At 42.0% G+C, this 17,750-nt stretch overlaps 1 protein-coding gene across 6 annotated transcripts in view; it reads right to left on the bottom strand.

Moving 5' to 3' along the window:
- VPS54 (VPS54 subunit of GARP complex) overlaps positions 1 to 15,654 on the bottom strand; it is a 71,201-nt gene extending 55,547 nt beyond the window's left edge. For 3 of the 6 annotated variants that reach the window (XM_078377469.1, XM_078377468.1, XM_078377474.1), the window contains exons 1-4: positions 5,982 to 6,095; positions 4,784 to 4,894; positions 2,165 to 2,326; positions 855 to 1,096 (exon numbers count right to left, since the gene is read on the bottom strand). In XM_078377469.1, coding sequence (XP_078233595.1) covers positions 855 to 1,096; positions 2,165 to 2,326; positions 4,784 to 4,805 — 426 coding nt within the window. In that variant the 5' untranslated portion in view covers positions 4,806 to 4,894; positions 5,982 to 6,095. Of the gene's footprint in view, positions 1 to 854; positions 1,097 to 2,164; positions 2,327 to 4,783; positions 4,895 to 5,981; positions 6,096 to 15,285; positions 15,426 to 15,510 lie in introns of those variants that run through there. The other 3 variants (XM_078377472.1, XM_020803365.3, XM_020803364.3) reach the window with 3 other exon arrangements.
- Between the last annotated feature and the right edge of the window lie 2,096 nt (positions 15,655 to 17,750).

Below are 17,750 nucleotides of genomic sequence, written 5' to 3'. Positions count from 1 at the left end.
TCTCTTGTGTTTAAAAACAAGGCAATACTGAGCAAGACCACTTCCTGGAGCACTAAGGCTACAATCTAAATGTTCTTATTTGGAAAAAAGTTAGCAATATAACATAAGATCTATTTTGCATATTTTGCATAAACATGCATACAGTGGGCTCCTATACATTTCCAAAAGTAGGAATAATAATTGCATAGCAAAATTTTCCATCTCTATGGGACAGAAAGTGAACTGTATATGGCACTTATTTAGGAGTCATAGCTATTAATAATGCACTAAAATGCACTATTATTATATTCTTATATCAGTGAGATGCTGAAACATATCACCTAGATCCTAGCACTAATGACAGATTTTTAGATGCTGTGTCTAGCAAGAACTTCACAGTAAATTTCTAATGCCATTTCTAATGCTTCACTTCAAGAGCATTCATCTGAAAAACAGACCTGAATTTTGTGTCTGTATACAGTCAAGATACAAGTTTTAAAAATTTAAATATATGCTTTAACAAATTCACATTATTCATGAATACAGGTATTTGGAACTTACTATACCTGATATTAAAGAAATAAATCAGCTTTGAAAATCTGTTTAAGTTGTCAGCTATTCTGCACAATATGAAAGGCATTAAAAGATCTCCATAATATCATAGGCTTAATGTACATTCTGCAATATATAATTTCACCTTAACAAGGCAACTCTGCTCTGAATTAGATCAATAATTTTTCAATGTTACATTCTATTGACCAGAATAACCTGCAGACAACAGTCACAATGGGTTTCATTTGCATTAAGAAACGAATTTGTGATAACAAATGCAGATGGACCTAGTACATGGATATACAGTGTTTCTTCCCTTGTACCTGAGCAATTTCCTGTTGGTATGCTGCAAAATGTTCCTTGCTGATCTGTGGGAGGTAGAGTGAAGGCACAATTTCAATTTCCACAAAATCCTGTCCCCATGTTTTTGTAAAGAAATCAGATTCCCTTTTTGTTAACCGAGGATCATTTAGTGCTGCTGGGAGATTCACTTTGGAATGATAAATAGTCCATCTGTGCTGATCAGCAACTAAAGATGGGCTGTCACACAAACTAGTAGGATCACCTGCAAGACCAAAACAAATAAAAAACACAAAAACTCACACAATGAAATATACAACATGACGAGGACATGCATTTTTCTAATACTGGGAAGATAACAGCCAAATATGACTACAGATTTTTTAAACCATATACATAAATATATGAAGAATATATTCCACAGCAGTAAGCCTCACTGACTTGATATCGAAACTGGGAACAAGTAACTTTCTGTAATAATGAACTGGAACACTATTACTTTTTTGCTTGTAATTTACTACTCTTTCAATGAAACTAGAACAGGTGCCTGATTAATGTTTGGAGAAAAGAAAGCATGCTGGTTAAAGTAGCAAATGCATGCAGACTTGGGTACTTTTATCATTTTCTTCTATTTTTTCTCATCTTCTCAAGTAGCTGTTTACTTACAAACAGAGCCAAGTAGAAAACGGTTATGGAAATGAAAAGCTGAAACATGGCAACAGGTTTTATAGAGACTTTGCTCTTCTTCCTCTTTGATTTAAAAGGACAATGGCTGGGGCCTGCTTTTCCTCTTCTTTCTACTCTCTTCTTTCCCTCAATTTTCTGCTTCCTATTCTTCCCTATCACTGGAGAACAGGACATATGAAAACACAAGAGGAAAAAGCAGGGGCAGCAGCAAACAAGCTGTCCAACAGAAACATGGGGTTGCAGGTCACAGCCAGAATGGACAGAGATGTTGTCTGAAAAAGTGCAACTCAGGCTGAAGTAGTTGTCGTGGTGTTTCTGATGTGTTCTGGAGTTGAAACACAAAGTCCTGGATCAGCAGTGGAGTAGGGGGGCATATGTCTTCCTCTTTCAACACTACCCTCTCAAAACTCAAACACCTCCCTCCACCTCCTGAGATATGAGAGGGGGGGGACACCTTCTTGATCCCAGGTTTTGCAAGAAAAACATTCTTCCTTGATATTGAAAGAAGAATAGAAAAGAACTTGAAAGATGAGTATTGAATACTCAGTCTGTCACCTACCTATCTCTTTACCAGTCACATGAAGGAAATAAAGTGTGACTGATATCCTGTACATTGGATTCATGCTAGTTTTGTTACAGAGTTTACCTGTGGGTTCCTTGGGACATACATCCGGCAATGATTGTACTGTTCGAAAGCGTCTAGCAGAATCCATTTCCTTTTTAAAGAAACCATCACTGCTTTTTGATTGAGGCACTGGTGAAGAATGGTGGCTTGAGGCCATTGCATAAAGTCGCCACTGGATAAGTACTGAATTAAGATAAATAAAAAATAGTCATGCAGGTATGTTCAGATGTCTTGAGAGAATTATGAAATGTATATACTCTGTTATATAAAAGAAAGCATTTACAGCAACTGAAAGTACTGTAACTGAAAATAAATACTTGTAATTGAATGCAACTGTAGCAACAACTATTAATATATACAGTGTTTCAAATGTATTATCTTAATCCTACAACAACCTTATCTTTTAGGATAACAGTATTGGTACCCAAGAGCTAAAGGAGAAGAAGCTGAGAGATCACATATCAGTTAAGGACAAGATCCAGTTTTGCAGCCAGCGTTCATTCTTAATTCAAATTCAGCCATTATCCTACATCAGCTGTAGCTAAGACATATGATAAGGAACTAAAGCTGCTATTACATTTTGGAAGTCATCTGCTACAATAATTAAATAGAAGCTGAAATTGTAAGGCTCATTAAAAAAGAGACAATAGCTGAAATCCTGTTGCACAACTCCGCTGCATCTGTCTGATGATATTCATATTTCTCTTAATTAAAAGTTTCCTTTCCACATCTTTGCAGGTCCCTTGGCTCCCCATGGATCCCTTTTGTCCCGCAGAAGCCTTTGGGAACTTTGGAACCAGAGGGCTGAGAGAGGCTTTAATATTGGAAAATTGTTGCTGGATCACTGCTGGTGGAAATGCAATTTTCTGATACTAAAGACCTCCCTTCCATCCTGAGGCTCCCAAATAGGCTCTCAGTCATGATAGAACAAGGCATTTTTACAAAATATTAATTTAAATTGCAATGGTGTACTCACTTGGAAGTAATTTCTATTAAGCTCAACTGAGCTTACGCCTGAGTAAATTCATATACAAATTATTATTTGGATACATAATACAGGTTTTGTATTCTTCTAAGAACTGGAAACATGTACGTAAAGAAGTTTGGATTGGGTCAAGCTGGAAGAGATTACACACTGGGCCAAAGAACAACTCTGCTGATGATACCGTCTCTTCACATTTAATATTTAATGATCTAAACAACTTATTTTAATGATTTATAATTATTTTAATACCCAATTAATACCTTAGCATTTCTAACAATTTTTAATAACAGAACCTTTAATGTTGGCCTACACTCAATTTTATCCTTTTTAAAAAACAAAAAGTCAACACTGGACTTATATACCATGCTAGCTAATAGGCTGTCAACAGTTTCAGATAGATTTCTTTTTAGGTTGTTATGAAAGTTTTAAGTCACAAGAATCAAGGCGAATGTAACACGTCATATTCGTTCATTCTGTAACTCTGACACAAAGTTAGAAGAGTTCCTACTGGATATTGCTTTCCTCTGTGCCTGGCTTCAAAACTAGGCAATTTTCTTCTCTCATTTTCTTCCTGCCCCTCCATGGCTTATCCCCCAAACTATTTTCTACTCCTAAATCCTGCATCAGCTACCACACCATACTCAATAAAATGCTGTGTCCCTGTTATGGATTGTTAAAAGAGGTGTTATCTCCCTTTCCAAGGACAAGCTTGGTAAAACCTTAACAGGGAACTAAGGATTAGAGACTTGCAAAGTCCTGGGTAAAATTTTCACTACAAATTATAAAAATTCAAGCAGCTCTTAGAAGAGCCAATGGTTCATTCTAGGATAAAAATGACCATGTGAATAACTAAAAGGTTAACTCTGATAGGTAAACTGACAACATCAGAAGGGAACAGGTAGAATGGATTTTTAAAATAATAATGAAATTTGAAACTCTGAATAAACAAGTCTCATATTCTGCTTTGCTATCTGGACTAAACAGAATTATTAGAGCTTAAATTTCAATCACATTCACCTGGTAGTAAGCTCTATTGAACTCAATGGGACTTATTTCCAAATAAACATGTATAAAATTGTGCTGTGCAGAGAAATGCTAGATTGCAGATTAAAATGTAGGTAATGGGCCTATAATGAACAGTACTCTGCTTATGAGGGGAGGTTGACCATTACATCCAGACGAACATCTCAAAAGCAAGCTGCTAATACCAGCTTTTTGTCACTAATCTTTCACAGGTACAGGATATAGCATGTGCATCCAGTTACTTTACAGGTCAGTATGACATACAGAATAGGATCCATCCAGCTTCAAATGGCAAGCTCTCATTCCATCTACTAATATACAGGCTAGGAGAAAGAGATGCAGAGCCTTGCATGCATTCGACTCAGAGATGTCCTATATCAAATGCTGAGCCAGAGGGACACCCAGAGGAGGGGCATCTGAAGAGCTCATAACTCTTTAGGGCTACAACACTACAAAATGTGTTTAAACAATGTCTAAGAGAAGAGCAGCAGTAGAACCACCACAAAACACACAACAGTCGCTTTTAGCTTTTATAATTATGCAGTTTAATAAGTATAACCAGAAAAACTGAACGTAAGGACAGAAAAGGGCATATTTGGCTGAGTTTTCATAAGGTAAAATCAAACGCTTACACAGCTGGAAAAGAAGGTTCATATGCTGAAAATATATTAGAGGAATTAAACAACCATTCAGTTGTCAGCATTTTCATTATGTTTTGTTCTCCTTTTTGCAACCCTCAAGATCTGAAAGGCACCCATAAGTACAAGTCGTCTGAAAAACTGAAAGAACTTCACACATGTTTACAAAGTGAACAAAGGGTAAAGAAAAGGTGGGAGGGAAGTATCATTATGTTATAGCAGTTACATCTCATCTCTGCCTGCTGTAGTGAGGAACTGTTTACATGATTGTGCTTATGCTCCAGTTAGAAAACTGAACTGAACATTTAATTGAGTCTCCAGATAATGATAAAAATTATACTCTTTCTACGAACAAATTCACTAACTAGCTTAGTGCTAACTAGGCAAGGGAAATTTGTATCCTTATCTGGGTGCACTGATTTAGATCAAATATTCCAGATCTGAATTCAAGTATTCCACAAACACTTATGTACACTAGTCTTCATCACTTTTATGCTGCAGAATTATGTTTATGAAGACAACAAAGAGACTTCCAGGATTAGATCCTAGATCAGCTCATTTACTAAGGGTTATGGCTGAAATGTTATGCACACATATTGAGGGATTGCCTTTGATTAATTATGTATTAGAATTACTGCTTATGCATAGAACCGTCCATCAGCTATGGCTACTAGTAACCAGGGATGCCAAATCCATGCTTTTTGATTAGTAGTCATAAATATTATTACGATTAGACATGAATACATTGCAGAGAGAGCTCACAAACAGATAGAGGATATATGTCATTACTGTCCAGAATAGGTGATGTTCATTTATGTTCATAGACACATATACATTCTTTCCCTTTATGTCAAGAAATCCTGTAGCTTAGCATAGTAAGCCCCAACTTGAGTAGGTCAACTGATCAAGAGAACTTATGGAAGAGCTACAGTGCTTCAACTTACAACCATTTCGAGTTACGTCCATCTTCTGGAACAGATTATGGTCGTAAGTGGAGGCACCACTGTAGTTCACAAAATCCCCATTGATTCAACGGGCCTACTCTACTTGCGATTTACTATGCTTAGCAGCAGAATTTCAGCCATTTTGTGTCTAATTATTCCTATCTATGAATGATGAAATTAAATATGCTGCACTCTGCAGCTACTACATGATAAATGCCTAACAATGTTAAGACACTAAGTTTCCATACCTTAGTGACACAACTCCAAGAATGTCCCAGTAAGGCAGGCCTCGTATCTCTTCCAGTTCCATAGGTTGAAAAAAAAACTCTTGAAATGGTAGGATACATGTGTGTTTTCAAGTTCTAAATGAAAAATAGCAACATTAAAATCAGAATGTTTTTATGTAAGATACTTGTGCACAGAATGATTTTATCATGTTTCAGTTTCATAACTCTAAAAGGCTTATATTGTGAGCCCATGAATTCTATCATGATAACTTATTTCTACATGTTCAATGTGTATCATAAGGAAAGCATTTAATGCACTGGAAACATAAACAACAGTAAAGTGCACTTCTCCCTTTGACAATACTGGGGTTGGGGTGCTGGAATCTCATGTAGTTCAAAATCCGAGCATAACTTATGCCACAAAAAAGTAACTGTTACATACAGCACTGATGTTACCTGTCTGTCATGGGTTTGGAGGGAAAGTTCCATCCTATGGGGAGTGGAAGGCGGGACATCAGGAGGAGGGGCTGTACTGTATATATATGTGAAGCGTGTGTGGAGAGTTGATGGGAGACACTAAGAGACACTGGGATGTGACGAAGCAGCAGCTGGGAAGAAGAAGCTGTTGTGGGAGTCTGTGTGTCAGACAGGGTACTACTGTGTGTCAGAGTACCAACCTGATAGGTTCAGGTGTCTGTTGGGTAGCCAGAACTGATAGGTTCAGGGTCTGTGCTTCAAGTTAAGGGTTCTGTGTGAACCAAACTGTGTGTATGTATGAGTGAAACTAAGCCACGTTACTTTATCTTATTCACCTGATTGTTTTATTTTTCCTGTGTGTGTATTTAAATAAACCTTATTCTTTTTGTTGTTTAAAAATCCATCCCTGGTCTGTGTGACTTCTTATAGGGAATGGTTGGTGGCAGCTTAGTGTAACTGTGTGACATATCCCAGTAGGTCTGGGTTTGTCACATTGATTGGTGTCCAGCGTGTGGGATACGACTGGTCCAGTTGTCCAGTGGTCCAGCAAAGCCTTGGCAAGTGTGCCCAGAGCAAGGGGGGTCTAGTCAGGGACAGTCTGAGGCGCGTAGGTAATCTTCTAGGTGTACCTCACGGGGAGGTGCGCTAGTAGAAGAACGTGCCAACTGGGGAGACTTAGATTAAGGTGCTCTGAGGCAGCCTAGTTTTGGCGGGAAAAAAGCTGAGGCAAAACTGCGTAGTAACAGTGATCTAGCTTGCCAGCTGAGAGGCCCAGCAGAGGGGGGTAGGCCCTGACTCGCTACTGTTGCAAGTTAGTGCTGAAGAACAGCAGCAATCTCTAGGGAGAGCTGGTTCTGAGGCAAAAAGGAAAAAAAGTGGTCGTTTTATTTTGAGGCTTGACTTTTTAAAGCAGCCTGTTCTGAGGGGGGATTATGCCCTTGACTCGAAGCCAGATGGCAGAAATGAGTGATGTGAAAGACCCCCAGATTGACCAAGGTTCTGAGGATGAATTTGGCTCAGTGCAGGGTGACAGCACAGGAGAGCAGAACCCAGAACTCAGAAAATTGCTCCTAGCCCAACAGCATGAACTGAGGGTGAGGGAAATGGAGGAAAGGTTAGAGAGAGAAAGGATGGAGGAAAGAGAGAAACAGCGGCAATTTGAATTAGAGAGAGAGAGAGAGAGAATGGAGAGGGAAGAAAGAATGGAGAGAGAGAAAATTGCTCTGGAAAAAGAAAGAATGGCGTTTGAATTAAGAAAATTGGAAATGATGAACCAGAACAATAATAACAATAGGGATTCTGAGGGAGGCCAATTGTCTAAAGCTGACCTGAAGAAATTCCCTGTGTACCACAAGGGAGATTGTCCTGAGGTGTTCTTTTCCTTAGTGGAAAGAGCGTTTGTGGACTTCTCAGTGAGGGAGACTGAGAAGATGACCATCATGCGATCTTTAATCAGTGGTAGCCTGGCTGAGGTCTATGCCGAGATGCCTGAGGAACTGATGAAAGATTTTGCAGAGTTTAAAAAACTGGTGTTTGCCAGACATGGGATAAATGCAGAGCAGCTGAGACAAAGATTCAGGTCCCTCACAAAAAAACCAGAACAGACTTTTACCCAAGTGGGGGCCCAATTGGTGAGGCTGCTTGAGAAATGGCTATCGCAGGAAGGGACAGAGACCTATGAGCAGCTTAAAGATTTGATAGCGCTGGAACAGTTCTATTCAGTCCTGCATGGGGAATTGAAATTCCAGGTGAGGGAAAGGAAACCGAGGTCTGTGGCAGCAGCCGCAGAGATCGCAGATTTTATTTCCCAAATAAGAAAGCCCTTGGGTGAGGGGAAATCTGTAGGTAAACCCAAAGAAACCTACAGCAAGTACTCTCAGGGACCAGGGAAAAGCCAGCAAGGGGGAGGGGCCCATGGTGAAGGGAAGCCCTCAGACATGAAACTAAGACCTCAGATTTTGGAGGGAAAACCAAAACAAGATGAGAGAGAATCAAAATACACCAGAAAATGTTATTTCTGTCAGGGAAAGGGTCATCTAATCTCAGAGTGTGAGAAATTAAAGCAGCTAAAAGGAATGGTGCCTCAGGAGTCTAGTGGAACCAAGCCAAAAGCTGTGTTCTGTGTCCAGAAAGAGCAAAGCTCATTGTCACAGAGGGAGCCTGTTGCCATGGCTACTCAGTCTGGAACAGCTACCTCTGCTGATCAGGCTGAGGAAAATGGTCCTCTTGTGGAGGTAAAGCGCTGCTTGCTGGTGAAAACAGATTCTCAGTTGTTTGAGACAGCAGGGGTGGACGTAGGAATACTTGACCGTCAGTATAGGGGGCTGCGGGACACTTGTTCCCAGGTAACCCTGTGCCATCCAGATATTATTCCTAGGGAGTTTATAATCCCAAATGAGAGCATGAAGGTGGCAGGGATTGAGGGGCAGGTAATCTCTCTGCCAGTAGCAGAGGTACCTGTCAACTTTCAAGGCTGGAGGGGAGCTTGGCGGCTAGCGATTTCATCGACTCTGCCAGCAGCCGTGCTCGTGGGAAATGACCTGGCTGAACATGTGAAACGGGTGCTAGTGATTACACGCTCACAAGCCACCACGGGGACAGTTCAGGGGGGTAATGATGAGCCAGAGACGGAAGCAGAGGGGAGTTCAGAAGCTGTGGTGGAAACCTTAACCACAGACAGCAGATTTGGACAGGAGCAAAAGGCAGACGCCACTCTCCAAAAGTGTTTTGAACAGGTGACTGACGCCCAGCTAACACCTGAAACCCCAGTGAGATTTCTGGAGAAAAAGGGGATTTTATATAGAGAGACCCTGAGGAATATCTCAAAAGGGGGAGATGGGATCAGAAGTCAGCTGGTGGTACCTGAAAAGTATCGCCCCATGATCTTACAAAGGGGTCACTCTGACATGTCTGCTGCACACTTAGGGGTGAAAGGGCCCCTTGATTTGATCAAACAAAATTGGGAGCAGATCGCCCAGGATGACCCACAAGACGTTGTGACATACATAGACACCTTGATGAATGACCTAAAAAGAAATCTAGAGCTGGCAGCAGAAAACCTGCAAGCTCAGAAGGTCAGACAGAAAACATGGTATGACCACAAAGCTAGAGAGAGGCACTTTGACCCAGGGGAGGAAGTGCTTTGGCTTAGGCCCTGCAGGGAGAATAAACTGCAGCTCAAATGGGCAGGACCATATAGGGTCATTTCCAAGATGTCAGACCTGAACTACCTTATAGAGCAGGAGGAGAACCAAGCAAGGAGGGTGGTTCATGTGAATGCCCTAAAACCCTACTACAGAGGGGAACAGAGGGTTTTATTCGCGATAAAAGCAGCTGAGAGTGAGGAAGCTGAATTACCCTTCTGGGAGGGTAGAGGGGAAGTAAAATACAACCCAGAGGAAGTAAAGATCAGTCCTGCACTCACACAAGACCAGCAGCAAGAACTAAAAATGCTGCTTAGTAAATATCAACAGGTGTTTTCCAACAAGCCGGGGATAGTGAAGGGAGTGATGCATCGGATCCACACAGGGGATGCACCCCCGCAGGCAGTATCCCCATACCGAGTAACGGGACCCTATAGGGACAAGGTGCGGAAGGAGCTGGACGAGATGCTGAGGGAGAACATAATCGTCCCCTCTTCTAGTCCTTGGTCCTCTCCGATAGTCCTTGTGGACAAGCCCGATGGGAGCATTAGGTTTTGTGTCGATTACAGGAAATTAAACCGTGTAACCACTCCTGATGCCTACCCAATGCCCAGGCTAGACAACCTGATTGAAACCATAGGGGGTTGTCGGTTCATCTCATCATTGGACCTGGTAAAGGGATATTGGCAATTAAGAATTGATCCCAGGGATCAAGAAAAGACTGCCTTTTGCAGCCCTTTTGGTCTCTATGAGTTTCGAGTCCTGAGCTTTGGTCTCAGAAATGCACCAGCCACATTCCAAAGGTTGATGGACCAGACCTTGGCGGGGCTCAGTGACTTTACAGTGGCCTACATTGACGACATAGGGATCTTCAGTAATACCTGGGAAGATCACCTGATACACCTGGAGTTAGTGCTGCAGAGGTTAAGTGCAGCAGGGCTAACAGTAAAGGCCAGCAAGTGTCAGCTGGGTAGCCCAGAAATAAAATACTTGGGTCACATGGTAGGGGGAGGAGTGATAAAACCCCTGGAGGCCAAAATAGAAGCAGTTCGTGATTGGCCTAGACCCAACACCAAGAAAAAAGTCAAATCATTTCTTGGGTTGGTGGGCTACTACAGAAAGTTCATCCCGAGGTTTAGCGAGATTGCGGCTCCGCTGACCGATCTGACGAGGAAGACGGCTGATGACCGCATCCCGTGGACCAGCGACTGTGAGGCGGCGTTCCAGAGGTTGAAGGAGGCGCTCATCAACTATCCTGTGCTGCGGGCTCCAGACTTCGACCGGGAGTTCATCATCTACACCGATGCGTCTAACAGCGGGGTAGGAGCAGTTCTGTGCCAGGAGGATGAGAATGGTGACCAGCATCCAGTGTCCTACCTGAGTAGGAAACTTCAAAAAGGTGAGAGACATTTGGCAACCGTGGAGAAGGAGTGTTTGGCCATAGTCTACGCGATCCAGAAGGCCAAGCCTTACATCTGGGGAAGACATTTTATTCTGTGTACTGACCATTCACCATTGCAATGGTTAAAGACAATGAAAACCCACAATAGCAAACTTATGAGGTGGGCTTTAAACCTACAGGACTATGACTTTGAAGTGAAGGTGGTCAGAGGGTCAGTGAACTGTGTTGCTGACGCCTTATCAAGAAGACCTGAAGAATGAAGACGGCGAAAGGACATGGACTATGTGTATATAATGATGACAAAAAGTAAAATGTACCTGTTTTTGAATTGGTTTGTATGAATAAAGGTAAATTGATGTAATGTAGATGGTAAATGTTTAAATGCCTATTTGCTATGGTTTAACTTAGAATGTAAGTATAAGTAAGTATGGTATTGAATGTATAACTGTTTTGTGTGTTTTATCAAGGTTGTTTTTTGGTGAAAAGCACGTTAGCTTTCCCCCTACAAAACAACTTATAAAGAGGGGAGGTGTTACATACAGCACTGATGTTACCTGTCTGTCATGGGTTTGGAGGGAAAGTTCCATCCTATGGGGAGTGGAAGGCGGGACATCAGGAGGAGGGGCTGTACTGTATATATATGTGAAGCGTGTGTGGAGAGTTGATGGGAGACACTAAGAGACACTGGGATGTGACGAAGCAGCAGCTGGGAAGAAGAAGCTGTTGTGGGAGTCTGTGTGTCAGACAGGGTACTACTGTGTGTCAGAGTACCAACCTGATAGGTTCAGGTGTCTGTTGGGTAGCCAGAACTGATAGGTTCAGGGTCTGTGCTTCAAGTTAAGGGTTCTGTGTGAACCAAACTGTGTGTATGTATGAGTGAAACTAAGCCACGTTACTTTATCTTATTCACCTGATTGTTTTATTTTTCCTGTGTGTGTATTTAAATAAACCTTATTCTTTTTGTTGTTTAAAAATCCATCCCTGGTCTGTGTGACTTCTTATAGGGAATGGTTGGTGGCAGCTTAGTGTAACTGTGTGACATATCCCAGTAGGTCTGGGTTTGTCACAGTAACTACAAAGCATAAACAGTTGATTCTCTCTCTCTTTCTCTTTCTCTCTCACATACACAGAGAGAGAGAGAGAAAGAGAAAGAGAGAACATATGAGTTTACTTATTAACTGTATATACTGGATGCTGATTACAATACAGTACTATACTGTATTTACAATTCACATTTATAAAGGTCTTCATCTTCATTCTCTTCACATTGAGTAGGAGAGGAGAAAGTATAACTGTATGAAAATACATCATACTGTAATTTCATTCTGACTGCTTTGCCTTTTCATTTCTCTAACAATGTTTCTATACAGTAACAATCCTCCTTCTACTCTTGGCTTCAGTTTCAGTGCCCATATCATAAAAGGATCCAAGTCTTAAAAGAAGTTAAAGCATCTTGAATAGGTTATTTGTTTGTTTTTTAAAAACCTGTATTTAACCAAAACCACACTGCTCAAAACTGTATAATTCAGGTGAGAAGTGTACTAATAACTCTCAGTTCCTACAGACAATAAAAATAGGGTCAATTCAGAAGTACCCTAACTAGCTGTCATATGCTTTTATTACACCAAGTTTATATAATCATGAGGTATCCATGGTGGTGTAGTGGACAGAGTGATGGACTAGGATACTGCAGACCAGGGTCTGAACCCCCACTCAGTCATGGAAACTCACTGGGCAAGTGGAACTGGTAATACCAAACTTTAAATATCTCATTTACCTTGAAATCCTTATTAAAGTCACTGTAAGTCAGTTCCGACTTAACAGTGTACAATTAAATGTAATCATGGAAAGGCATATGTCAACAACTGTAACATCAAACTATAAAGAGCCAATATAAACTGTAAAGTGAAAATATTCTGTAATATTTTCTATTTGCTTATTTTTCAGATATCATAAACAATAGACCAAAAACATTAAATACTGAAAATACATTGCAGGTAAAATCTTTCACTTCAGAACAGTTTTCTCACTATTGCATCCTTTAGCTTCTCAGAATTTCTCACTTGATATCCGACACAATGGACAGCCTGTCACATTGTCTGCACCTGAAGACAAAAGCAGTCATGGTGGACAACTTTAACACACCTCTGTCTTGATACAGTATTATAGATTCTCAACTTATGAACACTCATTTTATGAGCAAGGATGGGGTCTATAAGGTGAGCATTGATAAATCAGGGGCCTCCTGTATCAAGACAGAAATTTGTTTTATAACTCCATTGTTATCCCCTAACAATCAAATTTGGTTTTATGACCTCTATAGTTGGCCATTGGTGTAAGATATGTGACAACAGAAGCAGCTAAGGAGGATGGAGGTAAATGAATAGAAGCAAGCTAGACATCAGAGAACAGACTGGGGAAGGAACAGGACAGCTGAGGGGGATAAATGGAGCAAGCAAGACATGGAAAGATGAATGGAAGAAGAGAGGATGTGTCAGGGCAGAGTAAGAAAGCAAGACAGCATGTGGCAGACAGGAGAAGACAGAGGGGTAGTAGGGGGAATCAGAAAGAGCCAGCAAGAAGGGGACAGAAGGGAAAAGGCAAGGGGGATGTAACTGAAGCTTGAGAATTGTTTGGGAACATTATTATTTTAATGTTCAGTCTGATGGCTTGCTCATGACTGATTGCTTTGTTACTACCTCCAGTTCAGCAGTAAGCGTGAGGGTCTGCTGTAGAGAGGGGGGAAACCCAGGAATGTACATTTCCAAGACACCACAGATCTTACAGTCAGTTCCACTGCCAACATTATATTTATAGCACTGTATCTTTTCTGTTCCAGTTATACACACATGCACACATGATACACACAAAAAAGATGCCTATATCAAAATCTAAGTACTCGCAAAATAATTTTGTGTGTGAAACTATCTGCCTACCATCAGGGTGGATAAAAATAAAAAAATGTTTTATTTAAATCCCCCACTTTTTAAAAATTTAAACAATGATTTAAATCAAATCAAATCCACCCTGCCTATTATGGAGACTCTTCAAATAGTACCACTATACAGATTAGGTATTCCATTCAAGTTAATTTTGCCACCAAGATAATAAATGAATCATGAATAGAATGAAAGCTATGCTGAAAGAATTTTTTAAAATTTTCTTGCCTGAGCCAGAATGTTTGTGTTGTGACCAATTTTGTTGTGAAATAATTCTATATACATTCAAGCTAACATCAGTCACTATTTTCTTCATTTCCTTTGACCTCACTGCTTATAATCCCTCACCTAAGGCCGCAATATCACCAACCTTCCAATTTAGGATGCTTGCACCTGATGAAGTGCTTAGGTCATAAAACATTCATTAGGGTTCCACAGGATTCTTTGGGGGGCAATGTGCTAATACTTTTATGTCTCTGGAAATATCTCAAATAACATCTAGCCTAACCCTCATTACCTTTTAGCATTCTGCCATGTTCATATAAGATAATTTTCCACCACTGCTAAAGCATACTGATTTGGGCGACAGAGAAATCTTGGGTGGGATGAGCTGAGCTAGTTAAAAAGTGGAGGTCCAGCATTACCTTGTTCCCACAGATTTTTAGAACTTTATTTTAAATACTCCTCTCTAAACAGTTACAGCATAATTTAAAAAACCTATTTAAAATTTAAAAAAAAATCTTAGGCAAATTAGTGTCTGAGGTGAGCCAGGACACCCACCAACCCAACTCTGTCAAGGACCTCACCTCATATGAGATAAGCCTGGCTCTTTCAGAAACACAGGACCTTTCTGTTAACAGGGAGTTTTATGCTAGCAGCTTTTACCAAGTGTGAGGAGCGCAGAATAAAAGTGGAGCTTGCCCACATTTGCTGGGCAGCATCCCCTAGCAGTGGCAATGCGCTTCTGGGAAAGGACTGGAGACAAGTGTTTAGGGAACAGGAGTCTGTCACCAATCCTGTGCCCTTTATGGCTGGAAATAAGTGAGAAATGCAAGAATTTGTATTGCCTGCTCCTTGTGAAGGAATCAGTGCTAGAGCACTGTCTCTAAAGAAAAGGAAAAGGTGAAGAGAGAGATGCACAGCGGGGCGGTGGGCAGAGTGGGGGGGGGGAGACAAGAGGAGGTCAGGGTGAAATTCAGGCAGCGAAAGGGGGCCGAACGGAAGGAAACAAGAGGCTCGCCTGCAAAGTGCAGAGAAGGAAGGGAGGGAGGGGGGGGAGCGAAGGGGCGACTCGCACGGACTTACAAGAGCCACAGGGGGAAAAAAAACGAGAGAAAAAGAGACCTACAGCGAAGCCGGCCTACCTTAAGCCGGCCCGCCTGTTCCTTACGGCCTGCGGCGGGCTGTGGGGCGCGGAGGGCTCTCGGTCGCTCCCCGCCTGGTCCTCATGAGGGGGATCGAATCCGGCCTCGGGCAGGAAGGGCAGCGCCGGCGGGAGGGCTCCTGCCTCCCGACTCCCCTTCCCGGCCTGCCGCTCCTGGAGGGGCGGGCGGGCGAGCGACCCTTGCGGGGCCCCGGCCTCGGAATACCTGAAGCACCTGAAGCAGAAGGGAAGGCCGGAGGGCCACGGGCTGCGGTAAGCTGGCTCCCAGGAGGCGACGCGGCCTAGCGCTTTCCCAGGCGCCTCCCAAGCGACACGTCGCTACCATGGACGACTCCGTTTCCCCGTTTCGGCCCAGCGAAAGCGACACAACCGGTAGCAGCAGCAGCAGCAGCGAAGAAACCAGCCGCTGACAAGCTCCGCCTCTCGCCGCAGCCCTGCCTGCCTGGGGAGAGGAGGAGGAAGAGGAGGAGGAGGAGCTGCTGCTTCTGCTTCTGCTTCTTCTGGGGGGGGGTCTCTCCTCCTGCAGCGACTACCGCAGCCCATGCCGCCAGAGCTCCTCCTCTAGAGTCAGTGGTGCGGAGCGACCCTCCTGCCCTCGTCCCCAGCAGAAAGGGATCCAGCAGCTGCCGGGGGGGAGGTGAATGTGTCACTTGGCAGAACCCACAATTAGATTTAAAACAAAACAAAACGAAACACCGCCGTCAAGGGTCGGCGTCAAGCCCAAGGAATTTCGGGACGGACCAGCAATGGGGAGCCTTTCTAAATTCTTTCAAAGTACATTGCAATCACGCTGATGTTAAATTGTTTTTACACCTGGGGCAAAAAAAATCAGTTACTAAGGTCTACAGCTCTCCCTGAGAGTAAAATATCCTACGTATGCAGTATCTTGTCTGAGAGGAAATAAAGGATACTTAATGCACTCATTGCACTCATTTCACACGCTAGCAAGGTTATGCTCAGAATCCTCCAAGGTAGGCTTCAGCAGTATGTGGACCGAGAACTCCCAGAAGTACAAGCTGGATTTCGAAGGGGCAGAGGAACTCGAGACCAAATTGCTAACATCTGCTGGATTATGGAGAACCAGAGAGTTCCAGAAAAACATTTACTTCTGCTTCATTGACTACGCAAAAGCCTTTGACTGTGTGGACCACAGCAAATTATGGCAAGTTCTTAACGAAATGGGAGTGTCTGACCACCTTATCTATCTCCTGAGAAATCTATATGTGGGACAGGAAGCAACACTTAGAACTGGATATCGAACAACTGATTGGTTCAAAATTGGGAAAGCAGTACAGCAGTACGGCTGTATATTGTCTCCCTGCTTATTTAACATATGCAGAATACATCGGGCAAAAGGCTGGACTGGAGGACTCCCAAGCTGGGATCAAGATTGCCGGAAGAAATATCAACAACCTCCAGTATGCAGATGATACCACTTTGATGTCAGAAAGTGAGGAGGAATTAAAGAACCTCTTAATGAGGGTGAAAGAGGAGAGTGCCAAAAATGGTCTGAAGCTTAACATAAAAAAAAAACCTAGGATCATGGCCACTGGTCCCATCACCTCTTGGCAAACAGAAGGGGGAAATATGGAGTCATATTTTACCTTCTTGGGCTCCATGATCACTGCAGATGGTGACAGCAGCAATGAAATTAAAAGACTCCTGCTTCTTGGGAGGAAAGTGGTGACAAACCTAGGCAGCATCTTAAAAAGCAGAGACATCACCTTGCCAACAAAGTTCCGCATAGTCAAAACTATGTTTGTAAGATATACAACTTGAAGTTTTTAGGCGAGGAGCTGTAAAGGTCAAAATCTGTAAACTGAATTGGGCCATACCCAGAAGCAAATTAATAACCAGTAAATCTCAAATGAGCTCTAATCTCAGCCAGCAGTAACAGAATGCAGACAGCTATTCTAAATCAGTTGATGATTGTTGCTAGACACTTGACAGAAGCAGTCCAATACAGAACACATTATAGTGTTGCTTTCCTAATTGCATAGCACAGTCCCATGCATGTTTATGCAAAAGGAAGTCAATTTGAGTTTCATTGGGTTTACTATTTTAAAAAGTGTCTATGAAATCGAAGATAATCTGTAATTTTGTGTGCATTTGCTTCGGAGCAAGTTCTATTGAGATCAGAGGGTCTTATTTCTAAATAAAAATGTTTTGGATGAGCTTCAGTCCCTTTCAGCTCTTATACAAATAATATGACGACTATGACTTTTTTTACCCTCTCTTAATTAGACTCATTCTGCTTCCTTGTCAGTTCTTCTCATAAACAATGATGATTTTCTATTTTTGCTTTTGTGAATAGCAGCAAATCTGCTACATGTACCGAACTGCCATTTGGCACTTTTTACTGCATAAAACATTTCATTGGCCACATGTTTATACCATACATACACTAGCAACATATATATTTGATATGCAAATTCAAAAGAGTTA

The sequence above is a fragment of the Pogona vitticeps genome, chromosome 1, assembly GCF_051106095.1.
Source record: "Pogona vitticeps strain Pit_001003342236 chromosome 1, PviZW2.1, whole genome shotgun sequence".
Taxonomy (NCBI): domain Eukaryota; kingdom Metazoa; phylum Chordata; class Lepidosauria; order Squamata; family Agamidae; genus Pogona; species Pogona vitticeps.
This window is presented reverse-complemented; position numbering and strand designations above follow the sequence as displayed.